The sequence below is a fragment of the Sceloporus occidentalis genome, unplaced genomic scaffold (assembly GCF_023333645.1).
Source record: "Sceloporus occidentalis isolate IW3139 unplaced genomic scaffold, rSceOcc1.0.p SCAF_49, whole genome shotgun sequence".
Classification (NCBI taxonomy): domain Eukaryota; kingdom Metazoa; phylum Chordata; class Lepidosauria; order Squamata; family Phrynosomatidae; genus Sceloporus; species Sceloporus occidentalis.
The window spans coordinates 4817154-4830879 of NW_028317029.1; the positions used below are offsets into that span (position 1 = coordinate 4817154).

The 13726-nt window shown below is 42.0% G+C and overlaps 1 protein-coding gene across 1 annotated transcript in view; it reads right to left on the minus strand.

Moving 5' to 3' along the window:
- Positions 1–1867, minus strand: part of LOC149288940 (lambda-crystallin-like) — a 52498-nt gene extending 50631 nt beyond the window's left edge. The window contains exon 1 of the mRNA XM_089491196.1: positions 1698–1867. Within this exon, the coding sequence (XP_089347322.1) occupies positions 1698–1867 (170 nt within the window). The remainder of the gene's footprint in view (positions 1–1697) is intronic.
- Positions 1868–13726: the final 11859 nt, after the last annotated feature.

Sequence of the window (13726 nt, forward strand, 5' to 3'; positions counted from 1 at the left end):
GAGTACAAATTACATGGCACCCTCCTGTTGCTTTTAACCACAGTAACTAAACATGTATTGATCTGAATCGGGGTTGGGGAGATAAGATCTGTCAACAGTGAGCTACATGGAAAGTTTTATTCCAAGAACCAATCCTGCCATTAACCTTATCCTGAAATTGAACCTACACAGAATAAAGATGTTCACAACAATTTATTCTTGCTGTGTGTTCTCATCTTTTTCCTTCCCTCATGGGCTCGACTATCATCATAACCACAAAGTAAAACAGGAAGATGACCAGAGCCCGTGCACTCGTCCAGGGGAACACAGAGTCCCCCCACCCTTTGGACTCAATATCGCTTTAAACTCTGTAATTATATATGTATATAGTTTAACATATTTACAGCATTTGCACAGCTGGGTTGGTGGTTATATTGTAATTGAAAGGTCTGAGGACATCTTACTGGGGCGCAATTCTCTTGACATATTAATTAACTAAAATGTATCTGTTGTAACTGCTACTATAAAGTATAATGGAAACCAGTTGGCAATTAAATTACAAAGTCCACAGATCAAAAGGCGATACAGATCATATATATATATATATATATATATATATCATATATTTTTTACAAAATCATAAAATGTCCTCTGTTTTCCCATAGATGGCGCTGTTCACCTATTTTCTCAGGCATGGTTTGACTACATTGAAGCAGGACATGTGGCTAACAGGATAAAATAAAGTGATTAAAATGCAGCCCTTGATAGCGCTGGTCATTTGCCGTAACTACATCAGAGCCAAAGGTTATCCTACCCTAAATTCCAAAATCTTTTTTTTTTTTATATACTTTCAAATCATGATTTTCCTTTTCCATGTTGGAAATACCCACACAGACACATCACTTTTTCCAGGACAAGTAGGGTCTTCTTTTAAAACCATAAAAATACATAATTATTACTGTGAATGTGTAAAAAAAAAAAAAAAAAAACCAAGAAAGTTTTTGTAATCTCATGTACAATTCCTTCTGCAAGTTATGTGCATGAGAATGAATCTACGAGATGAGAACAAGGGCCAATTAAACCTCACGTCTGTACATCAGGGAAAAAACAGGCAGATTAGGGCCACATGGTTCCAAGTTAAATTCTATGTACAGTTAAACATGTGCATGTTCCAATGGGAAGTTGCTAATCAGTTCATTTCCTTTATGCGCGTATAGAGACCACATGAGCTAGTGGGTCAACGTTGCCAACCATGTAACATATATTTTGGTAGACACTGAATGGGTTAAAAGAAATTAAATATAAAATTTACCAATAGGCTTCCAAAGTGAAGAGGGGGCAGGTCTGGGAGGAGTAGGAATTGTTCTGTAAGGATTGGGACCCCCAGGGGTGTGTTCACCAGGGAGGGGGGTAAATGCCCTGGGTCCGTACAAATTCTTCAAACATTGCTGCACTGACTTTGGCCAGCTTGCCAGGAAAGGATGGAGCACAGTGAGGTCAAGCAAGACCACACTATGTGGACTGCACAGCAGTAGCGCAGCTCACAGGGACTAGGTAAGAGCGAGTATGTCGGTGCCTAAGATCGAAACTTGGCTTTACTCGCCCCTTGGACTAAAGGTGCCAGTCCGCCCACTGGGATATCTGGTCACACCAATTAAAATCTAAAGTCTAACATAACATGGGACAGTGAATCATTTATTGAAACGTGTACTACATACCTTATATCTTCCAAAGCAGCTGCGACCTGCTCTTTCACAATGTCATAAAGTGTCACTGTAAAGCCTCCGCTCGCAAACACCATGGCCCAGCTGCGACCAATGAGGCCACTAAAAAGTATCAAAATAATAATAATAATTAAGAAAAAAACCAAAAAGAGGCATATGACCATTTATTAACAGAATATATATATAGAAAGGATGGTTATAAAAGACATATCTAGCATTTAATATGCAAACAATGTAGGCATTTTGCTTAAAGGTACACTCTACAAGAATACATTTTGCATAGAATCCAGGGCACTTTACTGCAGACAAAACAACAATGCTTCCAATCATGGTTTATTAGAGTTAATCATTACACTGCAATTATTTATAGTGCACCAACAATATTACAACAGGGAGAGTTGAACACATGTAAAAAACATATTGGTACAGAAGGAAAACTGAGACTTGCCCTTGTGAGTATGTGTATAATATATATACACATACACACATATACAAACATACACACACACATACATATATGAGCTACCCAGCACAGTTAATAACCCGTATTTAACCAATAAGTATCGTTAGTAATCACAAGGCGTGAGTACGCCTTTGCAAATAACTTTGTTTTATCCCCAAATGGCTCACACACAATAAATATTTGTTATTCGTAATATACTGTAGTTTAATATTTAATCCCTTCTGTTAACGCTTTAGTTTTAATGTTGACTAGAAGTTGGTGAAAATGGTAGAAAGTAACACTGTGGAAAAAACCAACAAAGACACAAAAGATTACTAACGTCGACTTTGGACCTACCTCCATGTATACAAAGGTTAACAACTATAGGCAAGTGGGGCTCCTGCACTCAGGAGGGTCCCGCAGTGCCCTTGCTTACTGCTCACGCTGGTTTCTCTAGTTAGGAGTGAAGCAGACTGCTCAGATACAATACCCCAGTGCTCTGTTTCTATCAGTGATGCAGAGACCACAAGCATGATTATTTGTATTTATTGTTTTATATAGCGCCATCATACCCCGTAGCACTGTACAATCTGTATGATGGAGAGCAGGAGCCCTGCTTGCCCCTTTCTAAGAGTAAAAGGAGACCACAAATCCTGAGAGCTGTCCTCAACAGCATACCAGACGCATAACTCCCTCCACCCATCATAAGTACTTTAATATCATAGCTGAGTGGTCCCTTTAAATTTTCATGTGGTCCCCCTTTCAAATGCATGGGGGATTATGCAGAACACAGTAAATGCATTTACTTCTTTCCTCGCCCCCCGGTAACTTTACAGAACACATCTCAGGCTGCCTGCACCCATATGGTATACTCAACAGTCCTAGGTAAGCACAGATTGAAGAATGCATATTAAAGTACTTACTTTCATATGTATTCTCCACTGGTCCCTTTACATAGGAGAGTTATATTGCAGAACTGTATATTTACATGGTGTGTTCTTTTTAGAAGGGTAAGGAGATACAGGACACCATTACTCTTAGTTGTCAAAAACCATTAGAATAGGAGGCCAACAACAAGTGTGAGTCTGCCATGATGTAACCTGAAACTAAGGCTAAAGTAGAGGTATGCTGGGAATCACTTCATTGACTCATTGCATCCCACAACTAATAATGTATCCATTAGTAAAATATCCATTAAAGAAAATCCCTACCTGTATTTGTAATGCGTACATTTAGAATGGACATTATACTTGACAAATAAGGAAAAGTTAGGCAATACATTTAATGTCATTTATATTCTTGTCAAAGGGTCTATGCCTCTGAAATAAAGTTGTAGAATAGAATACTACGTTGTCTATTACACTTCTTAGTAATTAGGTTGTCTATTGCACATCTCAGTTATTTATTTAAGGAGTCTCAGTATGTTACACATTTTGTGTCTATGTTTTCCATCATATTTTATTGATTATGGTGTGTGTCAAAATAGCTATCAGGATATCTCCTTTATTTATTTATGCACAATGAAGTTACATCATTCCATTTTAAATCATATGCTTGCAGTGTCTAGACAGAAGATCTTATCTCTGTCTCTTGGGAATATGGAGACACACACCACCTTAGACCTCATGGTTGCGATTTATTCAGGTACAGGCATTCCCTAGCTATAAAGCCAGTGGACGTCTGTGCGATGCGCGCACACAACCACCGTCATAGAAGCCCTGGCGGAAGTGCTGGGCAGCAGCAGAGGTTGTCCACGCGTATCGTGTAGACGTCCGTGAGCTGCCCTCACTTAACACCAGGGAGTCTGGAGCATGGGGGGGCAAGTCTGGGGCTGCATTGGTAAGCACGGGGGGGCAGAGTGGCATATAGGGGGCTATGAGGCATATCTGGGGAGCAGAGTGGCATATAGGGGAATATGAGGCATATCTGGGGAGCAGAGTGGAAAGCCTGGGGGCAGATGTGCATAACTGGGGGGTAGGTTGGCAAATAAAAGGAAATAACAAGAAATGCATTTTTCTCAATCATAGTTTTTATTAAATATGGAAAAATATGGTTTACATGTGAAGTAATATTTACTAGTAAAACTTTTTTTCCTAAAGGGTAGTCTTATATTCAGGCTTTTTCTTTTTTCCCATTTTAAATAATCACATTTTGGGAGGTCGTCTTATAATCAGGCCGATACGGTAGTTGGTTGACCATTGTATACATGGGCTGGAGGTAGGTCAAAGCAGTGCGACCAAGGTTGGGGTTAGTAACCTTCGGTGTCTGTGTTGGTTTTTTCCGTGGAAATTTCCACAGTGCTACTTTCTGACATTTTCACCAAGTTCTTGCCAAAATTAAAACTAAACAGAAGGAATTAAATATTAAACTATACTGCGGATAACAAAAATTTTCTTTAAGCACTGGGGACAAAGATGGCACGTCCTATGTGTGTGTAATTTGGGTGCTGGTCAGGTTCTGTGTGGGCAATGTGGAAGCCAGGGTTGGCTTTGGGGTGTGCTACCTGTGATCTATGCCTGTAATTTAGGGGTTTTATCTATACCTTTAATGCAGAGTTTATATGTCATTTCCAATTCATATATACCTGCAAAGCTGGGTTTTGTGTTATTCTGTTGATCTGTATCGGCTATATTTCCATACATTGTTTATGTTTACCTGCAAATATAGGATTTGTATGTCTTATTCAGTTGATAAATACCTGGAGTGCTGTTTCCATGTGTTGTTTATTTGATCTATACCTTCAGTGCTGAGTTTACATGTGATTTCCAGTTCATCTACACCGGCAATGCTGGGTTTGTGTGTTCTGTTGGTTTATACCTGCAATGCTCTGTTTCCACACATTATTTACAGTGGGGCAAAACAGTATTTAGTCAGCCACCAATTGTGCAAGTTCTCCCACTTAAAAAGATGAGAGAGGCCTGTAATTTTCACCATAATTACATTTCAACTATGAGAGACAGAATGGGGGGAACGAATACAGGAAATCACATTGTAGGATTTCTAATGAATTCATTGGTAAATTCCTCTGTAAAATAAGTATTTGGTCACCTACAAACAAGCAAGATATATGGCTCTCACAGACCTGTAACATCTTCTTTAAGAGTCTCCTCTGTCCTCCACTCGTTACCTGTATTAATGGCACCTGTTTGAACTTGTTATCAGTATAAAAGACACCTGTCCACAACCTCAAACAGTCACACTCCAAACCCCACTATGGCCAAGACCAAAGAGCTTGTCGAAGGACACCAGAAACAAAATTGTAGACCTGCACCAGGCTGGGAAGACTGAATCTGCAATAGGCAAGCAGCTTGGTGTGAAGAAATCAACTGTGGGAGCAATTATTCGAAAATGGAAGACATACAGGACCAGGGCCGGACTGGCCCACCGGGATACCGGGAAATTTCCCGGTGGGCCGGAAGGTCCGTGGGCTGGGCGGCCGGCAGACTTACCATGAAGACAGCCGCTGAGCGGCTGCAAATGGCAATGAACGCCTCCCTCGGTGCCAGGGGCGGGCTGGGCAGGGGGGCAATTGCCCCCCAGGCTTCCCGAAATCTAATCAAAGCGGCCGCTGGGTGCTGATGCGGCCGGCCGGCATCAGCACCCAGCAGCCGTGTGCGATGGCCGTCTAGTGATGGGAGCAGTGTGAGGGGTGAAAGCTCCTCCCCCTCGCACTGACCTTTCACCCCTCACGCTGCTCCCATCACTATGCGGCCATCAGATTGCTGGGAATGTAATCTGAACGGCCGGTGCGTGCTGATGCCGCCGGCCGGCTCTGCTTTAATACTTTTTTTTTACTTTATATGGGAAGCCGATCCAGCTTACCATATAAATAAAAAAAAAAGTGTCAAAGTAGCTCCGGGCGGCGGCATCAGCACGCACCGGCCGTTTAGATTACGTTCCCAGCAGTCTGATGGCTGCATAGTGTGGGAGCAGCGTGAGGTGGAAGCTCTGCCCCCTCGCACTCAGACTGCTGCAGCACCGGATGTCAGGTCAGTGGCGTCCTGTCAGCATAGAGGAGAACAGTGTGCAGCTACCAGGAAGTCAAGACAAGTAGAAGGTGAGTAAAATAATGTATTTTTTGTACTGTATAATGTTTTTTGTATTTGTTAAAAACAAACAAAATCGGCATGTGTGTGTATGTAAGTGTGTCCCCCTATATGCCACTCTGCCTCCAGAAATGCCTTATACCCCCCTATATGCCACTCTGTCCCATGATATGCCTTTTAACCCCCTATATGCCAGAGTTGCATATAGGGGTATAAGGCATTTCTGGATGCAGAGTGCCATATAGGGGGTCAAAAGGCATATCTGGAGGCAGAGTGGCATAAAGGGGGTTAAAAGGTATATCATGGGGCAGAGGAGCATATAGGAGGGTATAAAGCATATCGGGGAGGCAGAGTGGCATATAGGGGGCATAAGGCTTTTCTGGAGGCAGAGTGCCCCATGATATGCCTTTTAACCCCCTTCATGCCACTCTGCCTCCAGAAATGCCTTATACCCCCCTATATGCCACTCTGTCCCATGATATGCCTTTTAACCCCCTATATGCCACTCTGGCATATAGGGGGTTAAAAGGCATATCATGGGACAGAGTGGCATATAGGGGGGTATAAGGCATTTCTGGAGGCAGAGTGGCATGAAGGGGGTCAACAGCATATCTGGAGGCAGAGTGGCATAAAGGGAGTTAAAAGGGATGTCATGGGGCAGAGGGGCATAAGGCTTTTCTGTAGGCAGAGTGCCCCATGATATGCCTTTTAACCCCCTTTATGCCACTCTGCCTCCAGAAATGCCTTATACCCCCCTATATGCCACTCTGTCCCATGATATGCCTTTTAACCCCCTATATGGCAGAGTGGCATATAGGGGGTTAGAAGGCATATCATGGGACAGAGTGGCATATAGGGGTATAAGGCATTTCTGGATGCAGAGTGAGGGTATAAAGAGAGGGTATAAAGCATATCGGGGAGGCAGAGTGGCATATAGTGGGGCATAAGGCTTTTCTGGAGGCAGAGTGCCCCATGATATGCCTTTTAACCCCCTATATGGCAGAGTGGCATATAGGGGGTAAGAAGGCATATCATGGGACAGAGTGGCATATAGGGGGGAATATAAGGCATTTTTGGATGCAGAGTGACATATAGGGGGTCAACAGCATATCTGGAGGCAGAGTGGCATAAAGGGAGTTAAAAGGGATGTCATGGGGCAGAGGGGCATAAGGCTTTTCTGTAGGCAGAGTGCCCCATGATATGCCTTTTAACCCCCTTTATGCCACTCTGCCTCCAGAAATGCCTTATACCCCCCTATATGCCACTCTGTCCCATGATATGCCTTTTAACCCCCTATATGGCAGAGTGGCATATAGGGGGTTAGAAGGCATATCATGGGACAGAGTGGCATATAGGGGTATAAGGCATTTCTGGATGCAGAGTGAGGGTATAAAGAGAGGGTATAAAGCATATCGGGGAGGCAGAGTGGCATATAGTGGGGCATAAGGCTTTTCTGGAGGCAGAGTGCCCCATGATATGCCTTTTAACCCCCTATATGGCAGAGTGGCATATAGGGGGTAAGAAGGCATATCATGGGACAGAGTGGCATATAGGGGGTATAAGGCATTTCTGGAGGCAGAGTGGCATATAGGGGGTTAGAAGGCATATCAGGGGGGCAGAGTGGCAAGCCTGGGGGCAGAGGTGCATAACTCGGGGGTAGGTTGTCAAATGAAAGGAAATAAAAACCAAACATGTCTCAATCATAGCTTTTATTAAATATGGAAAAAATAGTCTACATGAATTAATAAAGAGATAAAAGTTTCTTACCAGAATATCATGAAGAATAATGTGATCAGTGTTTTGTTCCACTAAATAAAATGGAACTCTTTCATCTAAAAATGTTCGCAGTAGCAAATGTTTTGATCCCATTATGTGTAATGTATTTCATTTATTAGGGCCTTTTAACACTTTTGCTTTCTGGCATTTTAATACAAATAATGAGATAAAAAGAATGGCACATAGTGTGACTCGGATATGTATAAGGGGTGCGTGTGGGTATAAGAGCTTCACCGTGAGATAAACTATATGGGGCTGGTCTCCAAATTTTTCCAGGGCTGCTTTTCAGTCCCAGTCCGGCCCTGTACAGGACCACTGATAATCTCCCTCGATCTGGGGCTCCACGCAAGATCTCACCCCGTGGTGTCAAAATGATCACAAGAACAGTGAGCAAAAATCCCAGAAGCACACGGGGGGACCTAGTGAATGACCTGCAGAGAACTGGGACCAAAGTAACAAAGGCTACCATCAGTAACACACTACGCCGCCAGGGACTCAAATCATGCAGTGCCAGACGTGTCCCCCTGCTTAAGCCAGTACATCTCCGGGCCTGTCTGAAGTTTGCTAGAGAGCATTTGGATGATCCAGAAGAGGATTGGGCGAATGTCATATGGTCAACTGAAACCAAGGTAGAACTTTTTGGTAGAAACTCAACTCGTCGTGTTTGGAGGAGAAAGAATGCTGAGTTGCATCCAAAGAACACCATACCTACGGTGAAGCATGGGGGTGGAAACATCATGCTTTGGGGCTGTTTTTCTGCAAAGGGACCAGGACGACTGATCTGTGTAAAGGAAAGAATGAATGGGGCCATGTATCGTGAGATTTTGAGTGAAAACCTCCTTCCATCAGCAAGGGCATTGAAAATTAAACGTCGCGGGGTCTTTCAGCATGACAATGATCCCAAACACACCGCCCGGGCAACGAAGGAGTGGCTTCGTAAGAAGCATTTCAAGGTCCTGGAGTGGCCTAGCCAGTCTCCAGATCTAATATTAATATATATCGGCAGTAGGGTATAATTTTTATGTATATCGGCAGCAGGGTATAATATATCTGCAGCAGGGGCTAATATTTATATATATTGGCAGCAGGGGCTAATATTAAAGAATGAAAAATAACTGCCAGTTCAGCTGTTATTTTGAAATCATATTTCAATCACGGTCTTTACTTCAACGAGATAAGTACATATTATGTAGTTAAAAATGCACGTCTAATGTATATTTTATATATATATATATATATATATATATATATATATAGTGTATATGTACCGTTTTATAATTGTCCCTCCTACTTTGGTCCCTGGCCCACCATGTGCCCCCCCTAAATATGAAAGCTGGAGACGCCACTGCCCTGTTCAAACAAGCTTACAATTTAAATGTCCAAACATGTCACCGTTGTAGATTTTACAAAGATTTTACTTGACTTCATTTGTTTCATTACAGAGATACTTTTCATTTAAAACTTCCACTTACTTATATCCCTGCTGAGATTAGATAAGTGGAACAACCATCCATCAGTGGTGGTAAAGGGTTTAAAACATGCATGGCATATGACTCTAAGACAAGTCCAAGGACTGATTGAGGTCAGAGTCTTTACACCAGGAAAAATGGGCCAAAACGGGCTGGATCTGCCATCAAATTCTATGTTTCTGTGATATTATTCAGGGAGCCGCTACAATGTCACGGACTGCTTTGGGAAAAGGATAAAGCTGTGTTGGTCCAACAGAAGATGGAGTCAAAGCTCAGAGACATATCAACTTTAATAAGTGATGAAACTAGAACTATTACTGCTGCTAATATCACTTTAACATCTGCAGCTGCATGACATCATAAACTACCAGCTACAAGGATAGCTTGCAGCATGATGAAAGTGATGTCACAATAGCAGCGCAGTAAACAAGCTGCCGTCACCGTGAGTTAGACAGTCAGTATAGACCTGTGTTGTTGGCATGATGTCTACACATATCCTATTGCTGTGTTTTCTCTTTTTCGGTGATTGCGCCTCCATCAAGGGGCAAGAATCGCACGATGGCTCCAGCGCTAAAGGTAATCGGGGGTATTATAAACTATTTGCATTGTATTTCATTATAATAGCGGTACTTTTCTTCTTCTCTGAATTATGTCATTTTACACCCAACACGATAGAGGCTTTTAATTTTAAGTTTAATTTCTTTATGTTTTTATAGCTTTTCTCTCCTTCTTCAAACTAACTAAATCTTATTTTCAGTTTTACCTTTTTATCTTTAAAGTTTGGATTCCAAGTGAAACCCAGCAAGTCTCATAAACATTAGTTGGGTATTTTAAATGAAACAAATATATATGTATATATATATATATATATATATATATATTTCTACTTTTATATGACAGAAAACCATGAAATCCATATCTGATGCCCAGATGGGAAAAGAAATATCAGGACTGATCGAAATATTATTCAGCTACGATTTGGAAATGTATATTATTTTTCTGTAGGGGATGATTATACAGACATTATCGCCCTGAATAGATGTGCTATTTTTGATGGGTTTTAATATTTGGTAAACTGAAAAATATTAATGAAACATCAAAATAAATGTTTTAACTTAAAATCTTTCCTTAGGAGATCTGGAAGTAAAAACCGGGACGATTTCCGATGAAGTTGTCCTATACGCGACATATGGAATGGCCGCAGTGACCGCGATCCTGCACCTCGTTTCTTCCGTCATCATGCTATTCTACGTCATTCTTAAAAGAAAGAGATCCGCGGAGCCAACATCAGTCTAAGCGGACAAAGAAGAGCACTGCCAGTGTCCTGATGGGAGGTGGTCGGGCCGCAGAAATCAAATGCCCCAAAAATCAATCAAATCCTTTTTTTGTTTCTAAATTGACTTTAATTTTACGTTATCGCTTGATTTCGCTTGTGAACACGGATACCACTCATTCTCAGGACGCACGAGAGGCAGCTGGACCCCTGCGGGCGCATCAGACACAAGTTTTCCTCGGAAACTTTGTATTCTTAATTAATAAAATGTAGATATTACAGATTCATTAGATAAAGATTATTTTGTTCCATTTCCGCTTCTTATCGCTAGATTCCAGCTGTATGGGTGGGATCACTTTACTTATATTCGTATTGGGTCGGATGTTGAACGTTAACTTAGACGGGGGTCTGTTGGTGACAGGGGTCCTCTAAGCCCTATTCTGAAACAGATCTGACCCGTACTAAAGAGCTAACAGTTCTTTTACATCAAACACAGATGAATTATCTGATATGATTATTTGGGGTTTGTTGACATTCCCATCTCTGAGGAACAACGGCTAAAATCAATTAGGAGATTCCTGGGGCGCCACTCGTTGAAGTCCTCATGAAACGGCACCTCGTTCCTACCAAACCAGCCGAGGATGTATCAAAACACTAGTAATTTATGCCAGAGACAATGCGGCAACATGGGTACCATGCTACATGAATGGTGGTCCGGCCCCTGCATTAACAAACTCCGGATGGCAATGTTTCTGGAAACAACTATTTGGAAGAGAAATGTCTGCTTCTCCACTTTTGGATCTCCTTAATACCCTGTCCTAAAATCTATGCATCTGTGAGAAAAAAAACAATGGTTTATATTGCCCCTAAAACTATCATTCACCGTCATTGGGAACATACGTCAGCCACGTCGCTAATTATTTCTAGAATATTCATGAATATATAAAAAATCTAGCACAGTACAAAATGTTGGCACCTTTAATTATTACCCCTATGTAGGGAAAACAGTTGTACCGTACATATTATAATGGGCCGGTTTTAAAATATATATATGTAAATGTTGTGTTTATCTTGTATGGGTTTGTTTGTATCAAGGGGATCTGTACACATTTTAACTGCTAGTTTAGCTTAATTGAACCTACTTTTTCAATTGTTCAAATCAGTTAAACTTTAATAATAAAAAAAACTACAACAATAATAATGCTACTAAGTATTAGTACATCAATACTTACCTAGATTTATCTTACAAAGTAAAAAGGTGCCAGCATTGCAAAGGTTATTTTTAAATCCCTTTTTAACTGTTTTAGCGCTTTAATTGGATCTGCCCGTTTAGCTTAATTTAACCTAAGTGTTCAATTACTTTGATTTCAATTGGCTGCCTAGACATTTCCTTTGTTTTTTGATGCTTTGATCAGAAGCAGTGATTTTTTATTGAAAATAACATTGTTCGGAGATACAAAGTAGCATGCGCTAAACATGTATAGCAGGTTGAGCAGTTAGCGCATGTTACTTGACTGTGTGCTTGGGGCTGAATTGCCGAGTGCTTTGTATTCAGCGCATCTGCACATTAAATCACCGCATCTGCTCTGTGGGAGGCAGTGCCTATAGGCTGCCTGGGGACTCCAGGTGAAGCGCCGCTTCGCCAGGTCACCACAGAGAACATCTGGGCCGCAGGGGCACAATTGCGGCACGCTCCCTGCCCACGTCCCCTCCAAACACTGGCAGCTTTCAGTGGGACCACCCATTGACATCAGCAGGACCACCTATTGACATCAGCAGGACCACCCGCCAACATTAGGGGACTGCCCACCAACATCATCACAGCAGCCAACTTAAGTCTGGGTAGCCGGAGTCTGGATGTTCCAAGGTATGAATATAGGTGGCTAATATAATCTGGCAATGGCCAACAGGACATTTCCCCTTATGCCAGATGGCGAGACCGGGCCTGGATACACCAATACCCGATAAACATTTTGAGTGTTCTTCTCTCCGATTCCTTCTCTACTTTCTAATTTATTGTTGCAGAATTTTTGTTATTTATTATTTCAATATGGATGCTGTCCTTATATGTTGATGGCAGATCTGCCCCATTTGGCCCATTATTCCTGGTGTAAAGACTCTGACCTTAATCAGTCCTTCTTAGAGTCAGGAGCTGTATGCCTATCCCATGCATGTTTAAAGCCCTTTAGTATATTAGCCTCTACCACCACTGATGGGTGGCTGTTCCACTTATCTAATCTCAGCAGGGATATAAGTAAGTGGAAGTTTTAAATGAAAAGTATCTCTACAACAAAACCCATATCTGCAAATGCAGTCAAATTAGTCTGTGTAAAATCTACAACAGTGACATGTTTGGACATTTAAATTGTAAGCTCCTTTGAGCAGGGTTGTTGTTTCTGTAAGTTGAATTGTAATGTTATATACTTAGGCTGCAACAACTAATTGATAAAATCGATAATAAAAATCGTTGCCAATAAATTTCATTATCGATTAGTCGAATCAATGAGCAAATGCTCTGAAAAATACCCATCGTCTTATAATCAAATCTCAAACAGAGGTCGGATATCACAGCGCTGCAGGGGACCTGGATCCCCCTCTCTGGCAGCCAGGGAACACCTGTGTGGAGCGCCGGCGTCACATGACCTTCCTGACATAGAAGCTCCAGCGAAAGTGCCGGCAGAAGCAGAGGTTTGTCTACGTGCATCGCGCAGAGGTTTACTGGCTGCCCGTACCAGACACCAAGGAGTATGGAGCACGGGGTCATAGTGGCATATCTGGGGGTATAAGGTATATTAGGGGCACAGTGGCATATAGGGGGTTATAAGGCCTATTTGGGGGGAAGAGTGGCATATTTGGGGTTTAAGGCATATCAGATGGCACAGGGGCTATCAGGGGGTATAAGGCATATCAGAGGGCACTATGGCATATAGGGGGATAAAGCATATCTGGGTAGGCAGAGTGGCATATCTGGGGGTATCAGGCATACAGGGGGGTATAAGGCATATCTGGGAGGCAGT